The sequence below is a fragment of the Mobula birostris genome, chromosome 23 (assembly GCF_030028105.1).
Source record: "Mobula birostris isolate sMobBir1 chromosome 23, sMobBir1.hap1, whole genome shotgun sequence".
Classification (NCBI taxonomy): Eukaryota; Metazoa; Chordata; class Chondrichthyes; order Myliobatiformes; family Myliobatidae; genus Mobula; species Mobula birostris.
In genome coordinates, this window is record NC_092392.1 from 5896719 (window position 1) to 5923981 (window position 27263).

At 42.7% G+C, this 27263-nt stretch overlaps 1 protein-coding gene across 4 annotated transcripts in view; it reads right to left on the reverse strand.

Annotated features, from left to right (window-relative positions):
- Positions 1–27263, reverse strand: part of ube2h (ubiquitin-conjugating enzyme E2H (UBC8 homolog, yeast)) — a 148615-nt gene that overhangs the window by 21851 nt on the left and 99501 nt on the right. For 2 of the 4 annotated variants that reach the window (XM_072241736.1, XM_072241737.1), the window contains 3 exons: positions 25563–25615; positions 12426–12554; positions 3041–4036 (listed from right to left, as the gene is read on the reverse strand). In XM_072241736.1, the coding sequence (XP_072097837.1) occupies positions 3912–4036; positions 12426–12554; positions 25563–25615 (307 nt within the window). In that variant the 3' untranslated portion in view covers positions 3041–3911. Of the gene's footprint in view, positions 1–3040; positions 4037–12425; positions 12555–25562; positions 25616–27263 lie in introns of those variants that run through there. The other 2 variants (XM_072241734.1, XM_072241735.1) reach the window with 1 other exon arrangement.

The following is a 27263-nucleotide window of genomic DNA, read 5'->3' on the forward strand; positions in this document are numbered from 1 at the left end:
AACACGCTCCCTCGGCTGGGGCTCCAACTCACAACCTTCAGTCCAATGCCTTAACCACTTGGCCGCGTGCCCACACACTAAAGGCAGACCACTGGCACCTCAAAACCAGTTGCTTCTGACAGGCAGAGCTCATCAGCCCGCCTAGAAGAAAAACTCTTTAAACCTGAGTTTACAAAGGCCAATCAATCTACCAACTCACACTGCTGGATTCTGATTGAACTCAAAATTTACCAGGCATCTGGAGAAAAGCCCATTTTAAAAACAGTATTTACAAATATGAATGTCCACAGTAGCATGTAATAGAAGTAGGCTTTAGGGAACTTTTTATAAGAGTAATTGCAAAATCGAAACACCGAGCTGTTGGTCTCCCCTCTTGCTGTGGAATGAGTGATAGCTCTCTCTCCCTTGTCGGAGAAAGAGCCTGTGGAAGTCAAACTACTGGGATAAACAGTGGTTCGTGATGGACTCGAGATTATGGCCTCTTTAGGGTTTTGCTATTTTGCTTGCATGGTGGGTGATGGTGAGGCCAATGCTTTCTGCTGGGTTAAGTGGGGGAAGGGAGAGGTGATGGTGAGGCCAATGCTTTCTGCTGGGTTAAATGGGGGAAGGGAGAGGTGATGGTGAGGCCAATGCTTTCTGCTGGGTTATATGGGGTGAAGGGAGAGGTGATGGTGAGATTAATGCTTGTGTGTGGGAGGGGGAGGGGAAGGGGGACTTTTGGTTTCTAATGTTTTTCTGTCATTCATTCTTTGGGGGGTTTTCTTCATGGATGTCTGCGAAGAGTAAGAATTTCAGGTTGTATACATTCTCTGATATTAAATATAACCATTGAAACATTAATATGGCTGCTAAATGAATCTATTCTATTTAATGCATCCAAAATTATTAAAGGACTTTCTTTTTAAATGTCACAATATATATTTAACCAATTCTTACAACCACTTGTATTTGAATTGCAAGGTCTTTTGTTCTAATATACTAATTATGCAGGCATTTGATCTCCAGTATTTCACACCAGGGCAGTGTTAAAACATTTCTGAAATGAAAATGGTGTTGGAGACACTCCGTGGATTAGGCAGCATCTGCAGAAAGGGGAAGGTAGGATCAATGTTTCATTTAGATAACTTTTTCACCCAAATCAGTTTCACACACATACCAATCAGTCAATCACTGCCTGCACACAATGCCTTTCAGCTAATCAGATCTGCAATACAGCATTGGTCACAGTTCTCAAAGTGCTTTACAAATCATGAATAATTACTGTTCATCAGCTATCTCGGAAAATGCAGCATCCAATGTTCATTTAATAATAATCCAAAATTAGCAATCAAAAGCCATTTTGTTTTTGTTGCAGATTGAGGAATGTTAGCAGAGTAATGCATGAATTTCATCCTTCAAGTTGCATCCTTTATAGCCTCCTGAACAACTAGAGACTCAGGGACTTCAGCAGTGAAGCTGGAGATGAACTTTATGCCAATCTGAAACATGCTGATATTGCACCAACGTCTAGACAGTAAGGGTCCTGCACATTCCATTACAAAGCAAGATAACTTATTTAAAACAAAATGGACGAGCACTCTGTTGACTGCACAAGCTGAAGTATGAAAAGTTCAAATTACTTTCTGCAGTAGCCAGATTCATCTGGTCAGCCATGTCATGATCCCAGTCCATTTCACCCAGCCAAGAAATAAGAGCTGCAAGTCAGTGCAGAGATTGCACAGATCTGCTACATTTCTCATTCTCCATATTGTATTCAGAAGAGAGTAAAGGCTTTCATTCACAAACAAGCTGCACCATAATGGTCCAGATATTCATGGGCTAGTACAGTGATCAAAGATTTTTAGATGTTCTTTGTTAAGATAGATTCAATTCTACACAATTGCCCAAGTTCAACATATCACAGCAACCAATTCAGAAATGAAGTGATGCAGCTGGTCTGTGACCCAAGTACCACCCAAAAAAGTAAGCACCAGACACCAGCCCATCACAACAGAAATACCTAATGCAGGATCTGTACAAACTAGAGAAACATACACTTTCACCTGAAGAAGAAAAACCCACCCACAATGTGCGTTTAGAACATGGAAGTCCTATTAACAGTCTGATCCTCATGTCTTACAGTCAGTGGTAATGTATACAATGCCATTGCCAACTCCAGAACTCTGCACAAATATCTGAGATTGCCACTTGAAGATGTTAGGTTCCCCTGCACCACAGGATTCATTTCTGCATTTTATAGAATTCTAAATGACTTTAAAAACAGAAAATGTGACATGCAAAGTTTTCCTTTAACTATTGATCCTTGTAAAGACTTGCCTTAGAAATTGGGTTTGAACTCATTGTTACTTGGTAAGCAAACAAACAATTGAATGTGCTGTGTTAAGTGATGACCTGGGAAATTGTGAAGTGTACTAGACAAGATACAAACCTTTCATTCGAACTTAAATCCATCTCAGCTTAACAGTGTCAATGTCACCTCAGGCTTGTGCTCCAAATAAATTGAAGCAGTTTTGATTAAAATCCCAGTTGTATAAATCTACTGCACAATGTTTTTAGTCTCAATCAAGAGATACTGATTTGTAGGAAGTAAAAGGATGTAATGGAGCAACTTCCCAATGATGTGATCTCTTAATTTGATTATAAATCAACTCAAAACTTTAATATACTGTGTTTACTTCATGGAAACAAAAATATCAGGGTAAGACAGCAGGCTATGAGGAAACAGTAGAGGTAGGTGGATAGTTCCAAAGATCTGGCCCAGGCAAATTGGGTGAAATGGCTCTTCCCAAGCTCAATGTGTCCACACTTGGGAGCACTCTTTAGAAATGGTGGGTACAAAGGCATTTTACTTTGATTTCCCTATATTCCAACCACATTACAAAGACTAAGTGATATGGGATGGTGAAGTGGCTGGAAGTGAGTGTAGATCATGAAGGAGAAGGATTCAAATCTTCTCATGTCGTATATATAGTACTTACAACAAATGGTACAAAATTCTATACCAGGGTAAAAACCATTACAATCAATTCCAAATCAACCATTGTAACAATGAAAATATACATTTTTTTTATTTTGAAATCACCAGCGAGCATACTAACTAACCCTAAATAAGTCAAACAGGTATAAGTCAGCACATAGCAATAGGCATTTAAAAAAAATCTATATCGCAAGATAGGGTGCTGGCAAGTATTCCCCCAATAATAATACAACGTGCTAATTAGAGTAATCAAGTTCACCACTACCTAGTAATTACTTAATACTATCCTTCAGGTTAAGCCACAAACACTAGGTTTTGTTTTATAATTAAATCTGCTTGACGAACCAAAGTCCTAAACAAGTTGTATTCTTCCATATCATGCCACAATAAAAAAAGGATGTTGTAATCTGTACGTCCAATTTTATTCACGAGGAAAAATAGAAACAAAAAACATGCAGAGCAAATAAAATTAGTTTTTCTTCTGCCTAGTAAACCTTCCATTGTGCTTCGATTTTACTGAAACTTTGTTCTCTCTAGTGCTGCTTTTCTGGTCAAGATATGGACAGGGTAAGCAGTTGTTCTTGCTTGCTTGATATCCTGATCTCACCAATCCGCCGCTCTTTTTTTCTTGCTCTTTTCCATTTGGGGGCCAAAATACTTATGAGTTAGGAATACCAAGGTTATGTGATAACATGCATTTGGGCCTCACATAGCTACCATTGGAATGTGGGGTAAGATGCACCTCAAGTTGGAGCAATGACCAAGGAGAGAAAAAAAAATCCAGGGCAATAATATACCAATGCTATCCATAAAAACCTGGTTTTAGTAATAAAAAAAAATTGCTCTTTTGTTTTTAAATATGAATATTATAGTCTGCTTTTCAATGGTTAGGAAATTATATAGTCTGTCTCTTTGAAAGAGGTTGGTGACACTACTACAATTCCATATCCTGGGCTTCATCTTCGGAGAAGTCAGACATGGAACTCTCTGATGAACTTTCACCAGCTCCTTCCTCTTGTTCCTTTAGTGCCTCCTCTGTTGCGTATTTCTGGATGTATTCTATTTAAGGTTTGAGGGAAGGAAAGAGAAAAAAAAATCAGCAACTGGCAAATCTCTCAATTTCAAATGTAACATTAGAGCAATGCAACGCATCAATTCTGGCAGAGCGTTGTTTCACTTGGCAGTGTACCTATATACAGTTAAGTGTTGATGAACTTGAACCAGGCAGCAACAAAATAAATGGTGAGTTGATCTTGAAACGTGGCATAGTTAGTTACTGATACTGCTACTGCCACGCCAGAACGCAAAGCTGACTCACATCCCTGGACTCAACACCACAGACAAAAGGTCACAACCACAGACTTTGCACTGTGATTGTATGCTTAAACCACATGTTGAGGGGTCCAAAATAACCCATCAGGTGAACATGCTTAACAGCAAATTATTCAAAATTAAAACTGAAAACTGAGCTGGAATCAGAGGCTGGTGGTCATGCAGAGAGATAAAAAAACTAACCCGAAATTTCATCAAAAAATGCAGCATCTTTTGCTATAGTGGAGAGCAAACTCACTGCAGTTTCCTGTCAGCTATACTGAGTAATGGTGGCCGAACCAGCACCAGATGAAACTGGTGTAAATTCAGAAGCACAACAGATTTTGAAAGAAACAGCCACATGTAAGGGACTTAAATTTATGTACACTACAATTTTTGACTGAAATACTAAGTGCTCTATTGTTCACAAGCATTTTGTACACTTTTAAAGAATGCTTTTTTTATAGTAACATGTCAACTTTAGCTTTAAAGTTTATCAATAGCAGAGATGGATCCATAAACAATGGCATGGTGTCACCGTCACCATCTAATAAAGTATGTGTGAGAATTCATTTAAGATGCTGAGCTTTGCTGATCAGTTCAGAGTTAATTTCCTTAAAGTGGTTCTTGTCCATAGACCTGTTTGAAACAGCAGCAAGTTTAACAAAGTGTTAAGCATTAAGCCATAGTCATAATGGATAGAACAGGCCTTTCAAGCTCAGCATGACATTGGGATCTTGTCCTGTTGTATACATTGGCAAGCTAGCTGCAATTGTAGGAGGCATAATCAATGTCAGCAGATGATACGAAGTCTAGTATTGTGGTTAGTGAAAAAGGTAGTCTTTGTCTACAGAACAAAGTTAATCATTTGGCAAGACTGGCAGATATATAATCCTGTTATGTGCAACAAATCTGCTTAAGGGTGATTTAAAGGCTAGGATATATAAATTATGAGACCGTAAGATCGAGTACCTTTCTATACTAACCCCAGGTCAGTCCACAGTGCTTCTCCACATTGCTCAGTTAACTGCTGAGTGTATCCATGTTCTCCACCACACACTCTCCTGGTGAGTTACAGATTACAACCTTCCTTTGGGCAAAAAAAAATCCTCAAATCTTCTGCAATGCTCCTAGTCTTTACCTGAAACCATTGCCTTCACAGCCACCTCCGATAAATGGAAAAGTTGCTCTTCATGCTGCTCAATTTTGAATATCTCAGTCAGGTTACCCTCAGTTTTATCTGCTCCACAAATAAATTCAGCTTGTAGAGTCAGAGTTCTATAGCATAGAAACAGGTCCTTGCCAACTAAATGCCTAACCAAACCAGTCCCATTTGAGCATTTTTGGCCTATATCCTTCTAAACCTTTACTTATCCATACATCTGTTCAACTGTCTTTTAGAAGTTGTTGTACCTCCCTCAACCACTTTCTCTGACAGCTCATTCCATATACTACATACCACCCTCTGTAAATAAAAACCTGTCCCTCAAGCAATCTTGCCAGTCTCACCCTACACCGATACCCTCTAGCTCTTTATTCCACGAACTGTACGGGGGAAGACCAAGTACATTTAGCCTATTTCTGCCCCTCTTGAAGATAATTTTATAAATCACTTGGTCTCCTAAGCACCAGGGAAGGAAGCCCTACCTAGCCTGTCCACACTCTCCCTAAACTCAGTCCCTCAAATCCTGGCAACATCTTTCTAGATTTTCTTTTTACTGCTCTTTCTGGTGTAATGACATACTCATAGCAGGGTGACCGAAACTGAGCACAATATCCCAAGTGCTACCTTACTGGTCATCCTGTTCAAGTACAACACACCTTTATCTTCTGTACTCAAACCCTCACCGTTGAAGGCCAGCATGCTGAGAGCTTTCCTCAATGCTGACTGGCCCACCCAAACCATATCCTTGTCCTCTTAGCTCCCTCCGTCCTTACCGTTCACTGTGAAAGACTTACCTGGATTTGCTTCCTCACACTTACGAGCTAAACTATTTACCAATCCTTGGCCTATTGACCCAGCTGATCAAGATCCGACTAATTCTTAATCATCTTCACTACCTACACCACCATCTATTTTAGGGTCAGCTTTAAAGTTACTAACCATGCCTTGTACTTTCTCATCCAAATAGTTGACATATCGAAGACAAACAATGCAACCAGCACCAACTCCTGAAGCACACCACTAGTCACAGATCCCATCACTATTTGTTTCTTACCATCAAGCAGAGTGTGTATTCAATTTACTAGCCCTACATATTCTACATATGCTGCTGCTTTCTTCAAAGATCTTTAGATATGTACACTGAAGGACTCTACTTCCCACCTTTTGCTGTGTGCAGAACCTGGGCTTCTGTACCTCCCTCTGCAATTGGATCCTCAACTTCCTAACCGAAAGACCACAGTCTGCGCAGATTGGGGATAATATATCCTCCTCGCTGATAATCAACACTGGCGCACGTCAGGGGTGTGTGCTTAGCCCACCTGCTCTACTCTCTATACACGTGACTGTGTGGCTAGGCATAGCTCAAATACCATCTATAAGTTTGCTGACAATACAACCATTGTTGGTAGAATCTCAGGTGGTGTTGAGAGGGCATACAGGAGCAAGATATGCCAACTAGTGGAATGGTGCCGCAGCAACAACCTGGCACTCAACATCAGTAAGACAAAAGAGCTGACTGTGGACTTCCAGAAGGGTAAGATGAAGGAACACATACCAGTCCTCAGAGGGATCAGAAAGTAGAGAGAGTGAGCAGCTTCAAGATCCTGGGTGTCAAGATCTCTGAGGATCTAACCTAGTCCCAACATATCAATGCAGTTATAAAGGCAGCAAGATAGTAGCTATACTTTATTAGGAATTTGAAGAGGTTTAGCACGTCAACAAATACACTCAAAAACTTCTATAGTTGTATCGTGGAGAGCATTCTGACAGGCTGCATCACTGTCTGGTATGGAGGGGCTACTGCACAGGACCAAAAGCAGCTTCATAAGGTTGTAATTCTAGTCAGCTCCTTCCTGGGCACTAGCCTACAAAGTACCCAGGCCATCTTTCGGGAGCAGTGTCTCAGAAAGGCAGCTTCCATTATTAAGGACCTCCAGCACCCAGGGCATGCCGTTTTCTCACTGTTACTATCAGGGTAGGAGGGTCAGAAGCTTGAAGGCACACACTCAGTGATTCAGGAACAGCTTCTTCACCCTACCATCCAATTCCTAAACAGACATTGAAGCTTTGGACACTACCTCACTTTTTAAAAAAAAATAATATACAGTATTTCTGTTTTTGCACGTTTTTTAAAATCTATTCAATATACGTAATTGATCTACTTGTTTATTTAGTATTATGTTTTATTTTATTTATTAATCATTTTCTCTCTGCTAGATTATGTATTGCATTGAACTGCTGCTGCATTAACAAATTTCACATCACAATGCAGTGATAATAAACCTGATTCTGTATATACTAAACTTTTAGTCCTCCCAAAAAAGTATTGCTATACATTTCAATCTGCAATTTCTTGCCAATCTTACCAGCTGATCAATTTTGTTTTGGAACCAACGATTACCCTCAATATCAATATCACCAACCTTCATGTTATTTGCTAGTTTAGCTATATTTCCTATATTCATAGTTTGTTGAATTACAGAAAGAGCAAGGACTCCAGCGACAATCCTTACAATACACCACAGGCTGCAAGTTTTGCAAAAAAAAATAAATCACCCCTCAACTATCATCCCCTTCTTCCCACTACCAAAGCAATTTGAACTGAATTGAATGTATTTCTTTCGTCCTTCACATACACAAGTAAAAATCTTTACATTGCATCTCCACCTATATGTGCAATGTGCAACTTACAGTACTTTGTAATAAATAGTATGTACAACAGGACAGTCAACACAGCATAGAAATACAATTGTGTCAGCGTAAATTAATCAGTCTGTTGGCCTGGTGGAAGAAGCTGTCCCAGAGCCTGTTGTTCCTGGCTTTTATGCTGCGGTACCATTTCTCAGAAGGTAGCAGGTAGAACAGTTTGTGGTTGGGGTGACTGGGAACCCCAATGATCTTTCTGGCCCTTTTTACGCACCTGTCCTTGTAAATGTCCTGAACAGAGGGAAGTTCACAACTACAGATACGCTGGGCTATATGCACCACTCTCTGCAGAGTCCTGCAATTGAAGGAAGTACACTCCCTTCAATTGTCCAGCTATAATTGCAAGGATTGGATCCAGTATCACGCCTTCTTTAGTAGGACAATCTACACACTGGTTCAAAAAAAACCTGAACTTGATGCACCCTTAAGAATTCCAGTTTCCCTCTAAACCATTCATATTAAAACAATCCTGTTATTTTTGAGGAAATTTGAAATCACTTATATTATTCTATAGTACTTAGACTTTTCTGATTTATCTACACATCTGTTCATCTATCCACCACTAATTGTTAGAATGTCTATAAATACATTTTTGGAAAAGCAATCACCACATTCTTGCTAATTTCCACCAAAATTCTCATTTGAAGAATATTTATATTGTCCTAGTGTCTGAGTCTACTAAGCAAGAGGTGCTGCTGGAGCTGACAGTCCCATGGGAAGATAGCTTGGAGGAGGCCTTTGAAAGGAAGCTCTCCAAGTATGTAGGACTGGTCAGCAACTGTCAGCAGGCTGGATGGAGAGCGAGGTGTCTCCTAGTGGAGGTTGGTTGTAGGGGATTCATAGCCCGTTCTTTAGTTAGGGCCTTCAGCATTTTGGGCACTGAGGGAGAGAGGAAGAGGAGAGCCAACCACAGTACCACCGATGCGGCAGAGAGGGCCTCAAGATGGTTGTGGCTCAAAAGAGGGGAGCCATGGAGTCATAAGTAGCTAGCCATCTGGACACAAGCTGGGGTCTGATCAGCCCCAGCTGGGTCACCTGGAGGAGGTTGTATGATGTTGAAAGACCCGAAACGCCCGATGATTCCAGGAACATCACTGAAGATGTGTCCAGAAGCATCAATAGATGTATGTACACAGCAGTAGGACATGCTCGCTTCTGTAGTAATTAGACTCCTTAATTAGGAATGCAGAGGGGAGAGGACTCTGGATTTGATGTACACTAACGTTAAGGATGCATACAGCTCCTCTCCCCTCCCCTCCCCCACTGGGAAGGTCAGATCACAACCTGGTGCATCTAAAACCCTGTTACGTGCCTCTGGTGAAGAGTAAACCTGTAACCTCGAGGACAGTGAGAAAATGGTTGGAGGAGGCTTATGAGGCACTCCAGGGTTGTTTTGAGGTGACAGACTGGCAGGCACTCTGTGAGCCACATGGAGAGGATATTGATGGGCTCCAAGAGGGCGTTTAGAGATGGAAATAGGGAGGAGCTGAGGGTGATACAGAGAGACCTGAAAGCCAGGATCAGGGAGGCTAAAGACAGGTACAGGAGGAAGCTTGAGTGGAAACTCCAGCAGAACAACATGAGAGTGATCTGGAGGGGGATGAGGACCATCACTGGGTTCTGGCAAACTAGCAACAGAGGAGCTGAAGGCAGTATGGACAGGGCCAACGAACTTAACCTGTTCTTTAACAGATTTGACATTGTGGCCCCTGCCCATCCCCCACATGAGCCATCTGTTGTCAGCCCCCAACCAACACGTATTCCACTCTCCCCTCCTACCCCTCCTCACAGTCTCCCACCCTACTCTCATGACTATACCCCTTCCCCACACGAAACCACCACGGTGGGCTTCACAGCTGAACAGGTGAGAAGACAGCTGAAACGTCTCAACCCAAGCAAGGCTGCAGGACCGGATGGTGTCAGTACCAGGGTGCTCAAAGCCTGTGCCCCTCAGCTATGTGGAGTACTTCGCCATGCATTCAACCTGAGCCTGAGGCTCCGAAGGGTTCCTGTACTGTGGAAGACGTTCTGCCTCGTCCCTGTGCCGAAGACACCGCGCCCCAGCGGCTGCAATCACTACAGACCAGTGGTATTGACCGCCCACGTCATGAAGACCCTGGAGAGACTTGTTCTGGAGCTGCTCCGGCCTATGGTCAGGTCACATTTAGATCCCCTCCAGTTCGCCTACCAGCCCCAACTAGGAGTTGAGGATGCCATCGTCTACCTGCTGAACCATGTCTACGCCCACCTGGACAAGCCAGCGAGCACTGTGAGGGTCATGTTTTTTGACTTCTCCAGGGCGTTCAACACCATCCGCCCTGCTCTACTGGGGGAGAAGCTGACAGCGATGCAGGTGGATACTTTCCTGGTGTCATGGATTCTTGATTATCTGACTGGCAGACCACAGTACGTGTGCTTGCAACACTGTGTGTCCGACAGAGTGATCAGCAGCACTGGGGCTCCACAGGGGACTGTCTTGTCTCCCTTTCTCTTCACCATTTACACCTTGGACTTCAACTACTGCACAGAGCCTTGTCATCTTCAGAGGTTTTCGGATGACTCTGCCATAGTTGGATGCATCAGCAAGGGAGATGAGGCTGAGTACAGGGCTACGGTAGGAAACTTTGTCACATGGTGTGAGCAGAATTATCTGCAGCTTAACGTGAAAAAGATTAAGGAGATGGTGGTAGACCTGAGGAGAGCCAAGGTACCCGTGACCCCTGTTTCCATCCAGGGGGTCAGTGTGGACATGGTGGAGGATTATAAATACTTGGGGGTAGGAATTGACAATAAACTGGACTGGTCAAAGAATACTGAGGCTGTCTACAAGAAGGGTCAGAGCCGTCTCTATTTCCTGAGGAGACTGAGGTCCTTTAACATCTGCCGGACAATGCTGGGGATGTTCTACGAGTCTGTGGTGGCCAGTGCTATCATGTTTGCTGTTGTGTGCTGGGGCAGCAGGCTGAGGGTAGCAGACACCAACAGAATCAACAAACTCATTCGTGAGGCCAGTGATGTTGTGGGGATGGAACTGGACTCTCTCACAGTGATGTCTGAAAAGAAGATGCTGTCCAAGTTGCATGCCATCTTGGTCAATGTCTCCCATCCACTACATAATGTTCTGGGTGGGCACCGGAGTACATTCAGCCAGAGACTCATTCCACCGAGATGCAGCACAGAGCGTCATAGGAAGTCATTCCTGCCTGTGGCCATCAAAGTTTACAACTCCTCCCTTGGAGGGCCAGACACCCTGAGCCAATAGGCTGGTCCTGGACTTATTTCATAATTTACTGGCATTATTTACATATTACTATTTAACTATTTATGGTTCTATTACTATTTATTATTTATAGTGCAACTGTAACGAAAACCAATTTCCCCGGGATCAATAAAGTATGACTATGACTAATGCTACCTCCTAAATCTCTCCTCCTGTCTCCTCTGAAGATTTTAAATCCTGAACCATTGAGTTGCCAGACCTGCCTATCCTTTAACCATAACCATGATCAACATGATAGCAACAATATGAAATTAATCTCTGCCTTCAGTTAATGAAGATTGCTTGTTAGACTTTCTATTGAAACTAACAGCATGGGCTTACATTCCTCCCATGTGCCTGGAGACTTAGTTTTCTTTCTATAGTTGTCTGCTCTTCACATCCACCTAAATTAGTTTAAATTCTCCCTAACAGTCGCCACTCACAGCTCTAATCTGCTAATTAAATTTGCTGACGATACTACATTGATTGGCCTTATCTCAAACAATAATGAGGTGGCCTACAGGGAAGAAGTCATCTCTCTGACACAGTGGTGTCAAGAAAACAACCTCTCCCTCAATGTCACAAAAACAAAGGAGCTGGTTGTGGATTACAGGAGGAATGGGGATGGGCTAACCCCTATTGACAACAATGGATCTGGGGTTGAGAAGGTAAACAGCTTTAAATTCCTCAGCATCCATATCACCGAGGCCCTCACGTGGTCTGTACACACCAGCTGTGTGGTGAAAATGGCACAACAGCACCTCTTTCACCTCAGACGGTTGAGGAAGTTTGGTATGGGCCCCCAAATCCTAAGGACTTTCTACAGGGGCACAGTTGAGAGCATCCTGACTGGCTGCATCCTCTCTAATTATGCTCTCTGTGATTCAGGCATGCCTAATAACGGTATTGGATTACTCAGAACCATCGACCTTCCTTTCTCCATTTTTTAAATGATTGAACTTTGAATCACTTTATGATATTAAATACTATTGTAAAGCAACTCTTACCTTTTATTTTCTGTTTATACTCTTCTGGTCGATGGAGGTACATAGCTGCAGCATCACCATTTAGAGGGTCAATAGGATTTGGGTAGGCCAGAAGCTGGGGGAGGAACGACTCAAATATATTGGTGAGATCTGCATGGAAAATACATGATCCTGATTAGTCCATTGTTGAATGCCAGGACTACTGTAACATACAAACTACAACCCTGCTACACCCACAAGTCACTGCTAGGGAAAGAGCCAAATCCAGAACCCAGAAACCTGCTTTTTCAGCAAGATATCCAAAGAATATATCATCCTGTTCAAAAATTCTAAATGTCATTGTGAAGATCAAAGCAATTGCAAATGCTGAAAATTTTTGAAAATACTAGAAGACTGCACCTGTGAGAGGAGAATCATTATTAGCATTGCAAATCAAAGACTTCTGTCAGAACTGTTCTGTCAAAGGGTCTTCAACTGTTAACAAACTGTTTCTCTTCCCATAGATACAGCCTGCCCAGCTGGAAATTTCCAGCAGCTTTTAAACACAAATAGACATACTGTGGTTCCTATTTTCTAGAAAAAAGAAAACTTCATTCAGTTACTCCAAAGAGTTCAGGTGCACGTTGCAACAATCAAGACTTCAGATTCCGACAACAGATATCCACCCCAATCCACAAGTGATCGCCTCACCGACAGAGAAACACCTTCCCTCACCAGAAATGCCATGATCACTGAAATTTCCTCGTCTGAAAGACTGACAGAAAGTAGATCCTGAATGGTCAAAGCTTATAAACTGAGAAACAGCCCCTTTTCCAGTTCTCCATACGCAAGGAAGCTCGACGAACACACATTAAAATTGACCTAGTACTCTCCACAAGTAGAAGGGTTTTAATTTCAAATCAGAGTTTGTAAGGTCCATCAGTTAGCCCGTATAGAGCACTGGCTCAGTGGAAGGATTCCTAATCTAAAAATATTAGACCTACTTTCCTGGCAAGCTAATTATCAATAGAAGTATTGTAGAAACACTAGCACTGTTTTATTGAAGAAAGCAGCTTTACAAACTGTGCTTACCACCTACAGATGCAGAGGACTTTCTTTAGCAGTGATACAGGAGATAGGAACATTACTGGCAAGGTCAGCATCCTCAACCGATGGAGATGGTGGTAACAGAGCCACCAACTACCGCAACCTTTCTGAAAATGTACTCCCACATTCTGGAATTTTTACTCAGCTATAAAGCCAATGACACATTTTCAAGTCAAGATGGTGAAAAACTTAAGAGAAAAAACTGTAGATAACATTATTCTTTTGTATCAGTTACCTTTTGACTCAAGTAGCAGCTGTGGAAATAGGAGATTCTGCTGGTGGCATTTATAAGTAATTGTGGTGCACCATTTTTAATGCTGGGCACTGCAGCCATGCATCTTTGGTAGAGGGGGCAGGTTCAGAGTGATGAACAAATTGTTTCATTCTTAAGTCCCTTGTTGGAGTTGCACTCATCTATGCAGATGAGTATTCCATTATATTGCTATTACTGTGCCTTCTAGAAAATGAAAAGGCTTTTGGGATAAGGATCTGAAAGTTATTTGCCAAAGAACACTTAGCTTCTGACCTATTCTGGTAGTCATACTATTTAAGTGGCTGACAAGGTTAGATGTTAGAGATGTTAATTTTTCCTCACTTATGTGGTATAACTATCTATGCCACAAAGCTGCCTATTCTTGCTGCGTTCATACAAAGGCCACTTATTTTTAAGATATGAATGGCATGCCAGTAACTTAACAGGGGACTGTAAATAACCCCAAGTATAGGTGTATAGTAGTAAAATTTGTGTTAACAAGCACAAGAACATACAAACCACAAGTGAATGTGTAGGAAATAGATTCAATGTGATTATTCTGAAAACGTGCATCGACCTGATGGGCCATAGACTTGCCTTCTCAGTTGTAAGGAACTAAGTTAAAGTTGCTGTCAATTGTTAAGTTCACTGTCACATTCAGTTCTTTTACCCTAATTTAGAATTAGTTTTGCTATTCTCAAAAGGGACGAGTCCAGTTTCATACATGTCATACATTTGCAAATATTAGCATTCATTTTGAGAGTAGAATATATACTAGAATAAAAAAAACAAGGATGAAATGCTGAGATTTTAAAAGGCATTGGTCAGACCACATCTGAAGTATTAGAGAAGTATTGAGAGCAGTATTAGGCCCGTATCCAAGAAAATACGTGCTGTCTTTGGAGAGGGTTCCAGAGGAGGCTCTCAAAATTTATTCCTGGAATGAAAGGGTTAACATAAGCACATTTGATGGCTCTGGGCCAGTACTCAATGGAGTACAGAAGAATGAAGGGGATCTCATAAAAAAAAGAGTATTGAAAGGACTAGATAGCATGGACGTGGAGAATGTTTCCTATAGTGGGGAAGTCCAGGACCAGAGGGCACACTCAGTGTTGAGGGGTATCCATTTAAAACAGAAAAGGGGAATTTCTTTAGCCAGAGGATGGGAGTCTGTGGAATTCATTGCCACAGATAGCTGTGGAGACCAAGTCATTGGGTATATTTCAACACACATCAAAGTTGCTTTGATGTGTGTTGCTTGAATTTCCAGCATCTGCAGAATTCCTGTTGTTTGGGTATATTTCAAGTGGAGATTGATAGGTAACAGGGAGAAGGCAGGAAAATAGGGTGGAGAAGGATAACAAATCAGCCATGATGGAATGGTCTAATAATGTACAACAGGAGTAGCACAGTGAATTCAATATGCTTCTCTCACATTTACACTGATCCAATTATCCCAACATCTTCAGGCTGAATTTTACACTTCAGTAGCTGCCTAGACAAAAATCCTACCACTAATTATTGCTCTACTCAGTAAAAATCAACTGAGGGAATTTTGAATCCATTCTTCATCAATGACATTACTATTGGGTTTGATTTCACTTCAGTTTGAAATGTTAGCTGTGAAGCAGTTTGGAACATTAGGGACATGAAAAGCACCAAGCTTGTTCCATCTTACACTGGCATGTGTAAATTTAGGAATAAACCCAAGAATGCATCAATAATATAAATTTACAATTTAAATTCAAACTGGAAACTTGGGCTCGTCTGCTGTTCAGAATTGCCCGAGTTTTAGGATCTGGAAAAAAATGAACAGATAAAGATTGAGGAGATTTGTTCACTTTGCAAGGGTAAACAATGCAAGGAAAGAAATGGGGGGGGGGGGGTGTTTTCTTCTAGAAAAGGCAATGGAAAACAAAGATGCTAGAAGAAGCCATGTATTTTAATAACATAAATTCAAGAGACAATTAGCTTCATTTCTGGTCTTAGTTGGGGGCTCAGGTACTGAAGAAGGTGAAAATTGAAAGTAAACTGAACTTGCAGGGGCAAATGAACAACTTTTTGATCACAGGATTTATTAGAAGAGGAAACAAATCTGGCCTCCCAGACACAAGCCACATTGATCATCCAGTATTTACATCCTTCATGTCCAAGGTAATATGTATATCTGCCCTCTGATGCATCACATTTCTTCCAAACTTTTTCTTTTTAATTACATTGTAAAAGGGACAACATCTGGCAGTGTTGCTCACAGTCAAAAATAAAGCGGTTCTCTACCAATCACTAACTGTGTGCCCTTATGAAGGGTCTCAGCCTGAATCATCAACTGTTTATTCTGCTCTACAGATGCTGCCTGACCTGCTGAGTTCCTCCAGCATTTTGTGTGTTGCTCTGGATTTCTTGTTATGAAATGCACATCTCCCTCTGCTGGTCGTTAGTGGTAGTGAAGGAGTATACTCCAATTTCTAATCATGCCTTCAGAGACTTTCTTCACTGCAGCCTTACCCAAGCAGATAAGACCTTATGAAAACTTCCAACTTTTAAGTCCACCATGGAGAAAGATATGCATATAGAAAAAGAAAAACATGTTACAAATATAATCTTAAGTCTCATGTGTCTTCAGCTTCAATGCTCTTTTCAGAAAATACCAACATATGTCCAGAATTGTGTGGGCAACTCTTAATAACTGTAGCAAATACGTACTTGGAAATGCAGGGAAACTTTACAACTCCATGAAAAGTACTACAAAGAAAGCATCTGACATCTTTTTAAAAAAATGCAATAACCCTTAAACTTCCAGAAAGTCTGACTTCTGTGGGGATATTATAGGAAATATTTGAAACTTATGAAGGTATAACAGATTCTGTCAAAAGATAGGGTTTGATTGGCAAAACTCATATGGCATTGAGAAGTTGCAAAAGTGCACAATCCTTCATTTTATTGCCCGTGTTCATCTCCCTATTCATCAAAGTTTAATTTAGTTGTACACTTAGACTTCAAGTCAGTTACAATCCTTCTCCAGATTTCCGAACTGAATCAAATGATCAGTGATGGACCAACATTGCTGAAATGGAGAGGATGACATTATAATTACAATTTTATCTCTTGACCTCTAATGCAAATTATGAATTACGATTGATACCAAACTATTAAGAAATTACAATACTGAGCTGAATAAAATTAATCTCTGGGCACATGTTACAAAAAGAAATGGAGTCAGGAGTCAGGCGGCTTCTTAAGGTGGTTGTATTTAATAACTTCATAGATGATTTGCTCATAATTCACTTTCCTACACGTTCCCCATAATTCAAAAATCACTGCTGTCCATGCATGTATTCTGTGACTAGGTGCAAAAATTACTGCACATTGATAGAGAACCATAATTAAGATGGTGCCCATAATCAACTCGTATGGCTAAATGTTCATCTACATCACAAGATTCAAGGTCAATGAATGTCAAACAATAGGATACAACTGAGAGGTAGACTCACCTGTACCACTTATTGGAAGCTACCTCTAAACCTGGCTGTTCAGAAATACAACCCACGTTCAAGCACTGCTGCCAGTGCAAAAAAAAATGCAACATAAATAAACAAGAGAATCTGCAGATGTTGGCAGTCCTGAACATCGCTCTCTCTCTCTCACACACACACACACACACACACGGTGCTGGAAATACTCAACAAATCAGGCAGCATCTACGGAGGGGAATAAACAGTCGACGTTTCAGGCCGAGACCCTTCATAAGGACCAATATATACTCCAGCTTTCAGAATCAGTCTTGCTGCCAAGGCCAAAATTTATCATGTATTAGGACAAGGCAGCAAGATAATGGCCCTGTTGTTCTTCCAAAGCATGGAGGTTGGGGGGGTGGGGGGGGTGGAGGTGGACTGTATCCAAGACAGCAAACAAGCTTGGTTTAATACATTGCACTAAAGCATGACTTTGTATTTAGTCCCTAGTTCTGGATGTGACTTGAATACACATCTGCTGACTCAGGACTATCCAGACTCGCGCAGCACAGAAACAGGTTCATCAGTGTACTGAGTTCACCCCAGCCATCATGAATCCATTTACATCAATCCCATTTCATTTTCCCCACACCCTCACCAGCTCCCTCCGGACTTCACCACCTGTATACAAGCAGACATTTAGAGGACAATTCATCTACCAACCCAAGTGTTTTTGGGTTGTAGGAGAAAAAATAATTACCCAGAGGAAAGCCACACAGTCTGAGAAACTGCAAACTTTCTACAGAAACCCAAAGTTAAGAATGAACCAAGACACTAGAATAACGTCTACAAAATGTACCACTGTGCCTCCCAAGTCATCAGCCTTTATAGTTTTTGCCACACGGCATCAAGTATCCTGTTCCCCATGAGCAAAATAAAGGACAACAAAATAGTCATATTGTCTGTGAGCCAGTAGGGTTGGTTGGTACCATCTGAAGGGAATAATGCTCATAGTGATTTTTGGCAAGGTATACATCGCTAGAGTTAGAAAATATGTGATAGCATTGTACCAGTGGTAGCTTTATTACATGGTGGGAGTTGATGACTTTCGATTTCACCATTTTTGGCACAGAAAAGGCAATACCTGAGCTCATCGACCTTGGTGGTCGATGCTTTTGGGGCATACAGGAGACATGTAAGCGCCTCCAGTTTGTCCATCAGTTCTGGGGAGAGGTCCCATTCCTGACCCAACTCTAAGAATGTGTCCTGAGTTTCCCTGTTGCTGGTCAGAAGTTTTAGGGCACTTCTCTCCCCTTTGCCTGCAAAAGCGCTTACAGTGTCACATCCTGTATATGTGTGCAACCCAATGAGAGCCCTACAAACCTCTACGCCAACAGTGGCAGCAACCTTCCTGATGTCTACAAGCCTTGTACGGGTTCTAGTGCCACACTTCTGGAACAATGGGGTCTCAATCTTGTCACAAAATGCTAAAGACATGATAAAGACATCTGTGTCTTCTGAGCAGATCATGACAGATTGGTATCCCTCTCTTGCAGCATGGGCAGCATGGAGAAGTAGGCGGCCATCTGCTTCTTCTTGTTGACACTGAAGAGCTGACACCTCCTCACTGTCTTGAGATGTGATTCTGTAACATTTGTCATTCACAGTTGCATACAGAATCTTCTCCTGTAGCTTTGCTCTATACTCCACCTTCCTCCATTCATGGACTATGAAGCTAATGAGACTATTTTTGTTACTGACTTTGGTCAGGAAGCTCCTCCACTGCCTCACCATCTGTGTTGCCTGTGATACCTTGCAACTCATGACCAGTCTCTTCACCCCGTAGAGATCTTTCACTATTCTTGATAGAGTTCTCCCTGTATGTGTTGAACACAACATCTATTCTGCTACTCTGACTGCCTTCCTTCACAGCCATACCCAGGATTGTTGTGGCAACATCTCTGAAAGTAACTTGATCACCTGCTTCCTCATCTTTCTGAATTCTTGGCCGCTGTAGCTCCGCATGATAAAGCTGTGATTTGTTGCCTTGCACCATCTCCCTTAACTGTCCCAGGAATGCACTGCAGTGCTCAGCTGTTATGTAGTAACGCTTGATAGCTCCAGCATTCGGGCTGAACCGTGATGTGCCTCCAGGAGTCTGTGTGTCTTTGTTCACTGTGGCTTCAATAGCCTGGTCCACAGGGATCTGCCCAAAGGGGTTGTTACTTGACAGCTGCACTGAGAATTGGCCTGTCTTGAAGGTCTCATACACAGAAGGATTCTTCTCTGGGAGCTTCATCATCTGAGCAAAGTAAGGGGACAGGTACTTGGCACAAGTCGTCTTATCATAGGCAAAGCACCATGGGATCATGGGTTCTTATGGCATGGAGGTGCAACTTCCAGTCCCCCTCACAGAAAGCTACCACCACTGCATTGCTATCACATATTTTCTAGCACTAGGGGTGTATACCTTGCCAAAAATCACTAAAAGAATTATTCCCCACAGATGGTACCAGTGGCCCAATTTTGGGGTCCTGGCTCACAAGACTAATATGCAACGTTACTTGATGAAAGCCATTAAGCAACATGAAACAGACTGTCTGAAAGGATGGGAGAAAGACATTCAACAATAAAACAAGTAATTCTCTCATGTTTCCCCACTATGGGGTAAAAGCAAAGACTGGCACCAAAGTTCAGAGTCAAATTTATTATCAGAGTACATACAATGTCACCACATACAACCCTGATATTCTTTTTCTGTGGGCATACTTAGCAAATCTACAGAACAATAACTAACCAGGATCAGTGGACAACAAAGTGTGCAAATGAAAATGTAAATAGCAATAAATAACAAGCATGAAACAACGAAAAGGTGTCCTTAAAGTGAGACCATCTTTTGTGGGAACACCAGAAGTAGAATGAGAATGCTCAAGAGGAGTAGTAACTGTTCTTGAAACTAGTGGTACAAGTCCTGAGACACTTGCGCCTTCTACCTGATGACAGCAGCGAGAAAAGAATATGGCCTGGGTGGTGAGAATCTTTGATGATGGATGCTGCGTTTCCATGGCAATGTTTCATGTAGATGTGCTCAATGGTTGTGAAGGATTTACCTGTGAGATATTGGGCCGAATCCACTACCTTTTGTAGGATTTTCTGCTCAAAAGCACTGGTGTTCCCATACCAGGCAGTAATGTAGCCTGTCAGCACACCTTCCACCACCAAAAATCTAATAGAAGTTTGCCAAGGTTTTGATGACATGCTGAATCTCCGCAGACTCCCGCCCGAGGAAGTAGAGGCACCATTGTGCTTTCTTTGCAATTATATTTATATGATGGGTCCAGGACAGGTCCTTTGTGATCGTGACGCCCAGCAATTTAAAGTTATAGTCCTCCTGCACCTCTGATGATTACTGGCTAATGGACCTCCGGTTTCCCTCTCCTGAAGTCTATCAGTTCTTCGGTCTTATTGACATTGAGTGTGAGGTGGTTGTTGTTATGACACCACTCAGCCAAATTTTCAATCTCTCTCCTGTATGCTGATTCATCACCAGCTTTGACACAGCCCACAGCAGTGGTTTCATCAGCAAACTTGTATGTATGTGGCGTTGGAGCTGTAGTGCGGTCATAGGTGTAAAGTGAGTAGAGCACGGGGCCAAGTACACATACTTGTGGCGCTCCTCTGCTGATGGTGATTGTGGAGGAGGTGTTTTTACCAATCCGAACCGACTAAGTTCTGTAAGCGAGGAAATCCAGGATCCAACTGCACAAGGGGGTATCTGAGGCCCAGGTCTTGGAGTTTATTGATTAGTTTTGAAAGGATGATGGTATCAAATACTGAGCTGTAATCGATAAAGTACATCCTGATGTATGCATCTTTGCTGTCCAGATGTTCCAGGATTCTGTGAAGAGCCAGTGAGATGACATCTGCTGTAGACTTGCTGCTTTGGTAGGCGAACTGGAGCAGATCCAAGTTGCCACTCAGGTAGGAGTTGATATGCTTCAACACCAACCTCTCAAAACACTTCATCACTATGGATGCAAGTGCCACTGGGTGACAGTCATTGAGACTGGTTACCACACTCTTCTTGAAGCCTGCTTGAAACAGGTGGGTACCACACACAGCTGAAGCGAGAGTTTGAGGATATCCGTGAATACACCAGCCAGTTGGTCAGCACTGGTCTTCAGTACTTGGCCAGGTACTCTGTCCAAACCAGAAGCTTTTCCTGGGTTCACTTGGATGTTACTCAGACAGCTGTCCCAAAAACTGGTGCAGCCATGATAGCCTGTACTGTCTGTGTAGTATCATTCTACAATTGTGAGAAAACAACTATTCTAAAAAGGTTTGGAGAATGTGGTAAGCCCATAAGACAGAAATTAGCTACTGCCTAATGTAATCAACAACAAAACTGCAAAGTAGTGGGGTGCTTGGTAGTCAACTAAATGAGGTACACGTCATCCTTCAACACACAATAGTAAAAACACAATAGACTTTATAGCTGCTTGAAACAATCAGACTGGCTCAAATTTTAAAAAGCTCTGCCCATAACAATCTAGGACTTTACTTCTGAAGTACAGAAGAACAAGGGGAGATTTGATAGAGGTATGCAAAATTATGAAGGGCAAATACAGCAGGCCTTTTCCACTAAGGTTGAGTGGGACTAGGACTAAAGTCATGGGTTAAGGGTGAAAGGTGAAATGTTTAAGGAGAACATGAGGGAGGGGGTACTTCTTCACTCAAAAGAAGGTGACAGTGTGGAATGAGCCACCAGTAGAAATGGTGGATGTGGGCTTGGTTTCAACATTTAAGATAAAAGTTTGGATAGGTACATGGATGGGAAGGGTACAGACAGGACATCGCAAGAGGGCCTGTTTCTGTGGTGTATCATTCTATGACAATGACAAATCTGTTTGGTGTCAAACTTTAGATTAGTAGTAACATTTTTAAAGAGCACTAATTGTTCCAATGAAAAGAATGTGGCTAAAATTAGCATCAAGTTTTTCCCACATTAAAGCACCTTAGAGGTAATTCAAGAGCACGGGGAGATGGGCACTGGCTCCGAGTACCGGCGGAGGCACGGGGCGATGGGCACCCGCTCTGCAACACGGGGACACAGAATGATGGGCACCGGCTCCGAGTACCGGGGGGGGGCACGGGGCGACGGGCACTGGCTCCGAGTACCGGGGGGGGGGGCCACGGGGCAACAGGCACCCGCTCCGCAGCATGGGGGGCACAGAATGATGGGCACCAGCTCCACAGTACCGGGGGGACAGGGGTCGACGAGCACCGGCTCCACAGTACCGGGGGGGGACGGGTCGACAAGCACCAGCTCCACAGTACCGGGGGACACGAGTCGACGGGCACCGGCTCCGCAGTACCGGCGGAGGCACGGGGCGATGGGCACCCGCTCTGCAACACGGGGACACAGAATGATGGGCACCGGCGGGGGCACGGGGCGACGGGCACCGGCTCCGCAGTACTGGTGGGGGCACGGGGCGACGGGCACCGGCTCCAAGTACCGGGGAGGCATGGGGCGACAGGCACCCGCTCTGCAGCATGGGGGGCACAGAATGATGGGCACCAGCTCCACAGTACCGGGGGGACAGGGGTCGACGAGCACCAGCTCCACAGTACCAGGGGGACAGGGGTCGACGGGCACCAGCTCCACAGTACCGGGAGACACGGGACAACAGGCACCGGCTCCACAGTACCGGGGGGGACAGGGGTCGACGGGCACCGGCTCCACAGTACCGGGGGGACAGGGGTCGACGAGCACCAGCTCCACAGTACTGGGAGACACGGGACAACAGGCACCAGCTCCACAGTACCGGGGGGACAGGGGTCGACAGGCACCGGCTCCACAGTACCAGGGGGCACGGGACCACAGGCACCGGATCCGCAGTACCGGGGGGACACGGGTCGACGAGCACCAGCTCCACAGTACCGGAGGACACGGGTCGACGAGCACCGGCTCCACAGTACCGGAGGACACGGGTCAACGGGCACCGGCTCCACAGTACCGGAGGACACGGGTCGACGGGCACCGGCTCCACAGTACCGGAGGACACGGGTCGACGAGCACCAGCTCCACAGTACCGGAGGACACGGGTCGATGAGCACCGGCTCCACAGTACCGGAGGACACGGGTCGACGAGCACCGGCTCCACAGTACCGGAGGACACGGGTCGACAGGCACCGGCTCCACAGTACCGGAGGACACGGGTCGACGAGCACCGGCTCCACAGTACCGGAGGACACGGGTCAACGGGCACCGGCTCCACAGTACCGGAGGACACGGGTCGACGGGCACCGGCTCCACAGTACCGGAGGACACGGGTCAACGGGCACCGGCTCCACAGTACCGGAGGACACGGGTCAACAGGCACCGGCTCCACAGTACCAAGGGGTACGGGATGACAAGCACCCGCTCCGCAGCACAGGGGCACAAAATGATGGGCACCGGCTCTGCAGTACCGGCGGGGGCACGGGACGACGGGCACTGATTCTGCAGACCCAGAGGCACAAGAGGAACCCTGATGTTTTTAATGCATTTTAAAAATGCAAGCAGTCCAATTCTGGCAGAAATCAGCCCTTTCACATTTACTTTGCTGCTCTGTGCACAAAAACTTGAGATGTCAAGAGCTTTTTAAGTAGCTTGGGGCGGCACCATTCAGGGATTTATAACTTGCTTTTCCAGAAACAAGGTGCTCAGGATTCTGAGGCTCAGGAAGTACAAGTCAGACAACAAAAGTTGGAAATGCTCCAGTTGATAAGAAAAAGAAGTTGGATCTATTTGGATTGCTGAAGATCCTGCTCAAGGACACGTGTATCAATTAGTTTACAGACATTTAAAGCTTTCAAAATTACTTATTGGGAATACATTAATAGTTCTCTTTCGATGGAAGTCTGATCCTAAAGTCAGGATCATTGAGTGATACAACATTAACATACCCTTTGAGCCACCAAGTCCAAACCAAAAGTCAGTCACAGTTTTATCGTAATGGTTTGCTACCCATTTTTCAGGCTCCCATCAACTGCTCAAACCCCACTATTTACCTACACATTCAGAACAATTTACTGCAGCTAATCAATTTAAATAAGCTGCATGTTTTGGTGATGGGGAGGAAACCAGAGCACTCAGAGGAAACCTCTGCAGTAACTGGAACAATATGTAAACTCCATTAAAACAGCACTGCACATCAGGTTATGTTACATTATTTTACATCAACATAATCTCTTCTCAGTAGTTAAAAACTCTTCACACATTTCCAATGCAGTTGTAAATTCTCTATGAGTCAGCCCCAAAGTAATCTTCAATTACCTTTTGAGTTTACTTGAATGCACCACTTTAATTGTTCAAGAGGCTTAACCCACAGATTAACATGCAGCTCTTATTGATTATAATTAAGCACCCATAAAGTGTACACATACAACAGATTAACTGATTGAAAATATTTGGCAGCATCAGTGTATGGTAAATTTACAAATACTTTTGAAAAGAAATGCCATTAATATTTGATCACTGTACAATTGTATGCATTCAATGATGCAATTTCTTACTGCTGTTTAACTTCTGTGAAAGATTATCTAGGTGTATAATTAACTACATGTACAACCATATTAATTGGTCTCTTGAAAGCATCAGTTACAATCAAGATGAATGGCATTCATTTCTGGTTGACTCATTATAGGAAGGCTGGGTAGGCTTTAGAGGGGATGCAGAGGAAATTTACCAGGATGCTATCTTAAGAGCATGTCTTAAGAGGAACAGCTGAGCAATTTTGGGGTTTTCTCTTCTCTGCTTTTCTCAAAGGAGGTTCAGAGATGACTTGATAGAAGTGTATATGATAATAAGAGACAGTGGACAGCCAGTGTCTTTCACAGGACCGAAATGGCTAACACATGAGCATAATTTTAAGGTGATTGGAGGAGAGCACAGGAGGCTCGTCAGAGGTAGGTTGTTATTTTAACTACAGAGTAGTGGGTGTGTGGAATGCACTGCTAGGGGTGGTACAATTAGATTAGGGGGATTAAAGAGGCTCTTAGATATGCACAATGAAAACTGAAGGGCTATGCAGAAGAGAAGTGAGAAATTGATCTTGGAAAAGACTAAGAGGTCAGTGCAATATCATAGACTAAACATAAAAGCACAAGCTATGCTGTATAAATTTACTCAAGTTTGTCGTTTTGATCCCACTGCCTACATGATCAAGACAAGAAACCAACTTCACTTAACAGGGATTATAGCTGTCTTCCAAAACAAGACATTGTTATTTGCACAATGGCCACAGCTGGTTCTGGCAAGGCAAGCATTTATTGGTCATCCCTTATTTAGAACATTGGGAACAAAACACATTTTCAGCTACTCACCATAAAGGGCTGTCCATGTCTGGTTAATTACATCTAGGCATACGGTTCCTGACCTGGAAAAAGTAAACAGTGACATTTGAACCAAGTTAGAGTTTAGGAACCAATGGCCCTGTCCAAAATCATGTTCAGTGGTGACTGGGAACAAAGGGTAAAAAAGTCAGACTGTCAACAGAGGAACAGTTTTCTTTTTAAAGGAGTTAAATCAGTCTACAGTAGTACACAAAACGGGTGGAGTGAAACCATCATTATCACTGGTAGCCCCTATCGGTCAAAGTCATAAATACAGAAAGGTGCCAGAAAAGGGCCAGTATCATCATGAAGGATCCCACCCACTCTGCTCATGGATTGTCTCTCTCACTTCCATCAGGGAGGAGGCTATGTAGCATACAATCAATGTATATAAGCCATCTTATGTATTTATATTTGTGTTTTTTTATTATGGTGTTCTTTATCTTACTTAGTTTTATTTGTGTGTCAATTATTTCATTCTCCTGCACCCTGCTGTACTGGAAATGCAACTAAACAATCTTGAAATCTTAGCCTACTAACTGCACAGTCAATTTCAGCTATAATAATTGAAGAAAATCCCTAAGAGGTTTCATTATAGTTTCTACATTGCTGTCAAAGCACAAGGCAAATTGATTGTTTTAGTAGCAATATTCTTTATTCATTGCTTCCAAATACATGGCTGCCATTCACATTTATACCCCATCATTCCCTCAGTTCATTTAGCTTCATCAAGACCAATTCCTGGCTTGATGGGTTAGGAAACAAAATACTGCTGGAGGTTTTTTTTCCATACTTTCAAAAGACAAAACCAGGACAGTTACATTTTAGGATGTGAAATAAATGCTAGGCCTGCTGAATAAAAAGATCTTGAAGACAGGTTTAAAGAACAGATTTTAAAGTCAAGCTTTTGTTTTTAAAAAAAATGGCATGGTAATTAAAATAATTTTCCCTTAAAATTGTGAACATTGAGATTATGTTCTCAGCTACAAGTCCTCATACCCACTGTACCAGAAAGTGTCTGGTACCAGAAAGTGTCTGGTCCCAGACATTTCCATAAAGCTAAAATAGAAATTGAAAAAAGGTCAGTGAAGGTTGTAATAGCGGATGGATTTTAAGGAAAAAGATTGCAAGTGCTTTTGCCAAACAAAAAATATTGTTTGATAATTGGAATTTGTCTTATATTACTCATGATAGCAACCCCTCTGACATAGGAAACCACTGGATTCCCTTTATTTTGTACTATTTCATGATAAGTTGTAAAGAATAAAGAACGTATGATCATAACTACAGATCCATGTAGTTTTACTATGAATTAAGGTATCTAACAGCTCATATCTAGCCTCATCTTAACTGACATTATTTCCAGTAGGCATTTGAAAAGATTGAAGAGGTACTTGAAAGAACATAAAATGAACAGGCATTCTTGATCATAAAGTAATGGAACAGATGCATCTAAAACTCAGTCAAGAAAATGTGAGTCTGCTCCCATGAAGAATCTATTTCTTTCTGATTCTGAGGCCTACAGATAGTATAGAATTTTAGATGATTTTGTATAAAAGATCCACTATTTCTAAATTAAACAATACAAAAAAATTACTCACTTCAATAATAGTACTGAAATCTTGATGATACTGTTCAATGAATGGTCTTTGAATCCACCAATAACACAAACATCTGCTTGAATTTCTTGGT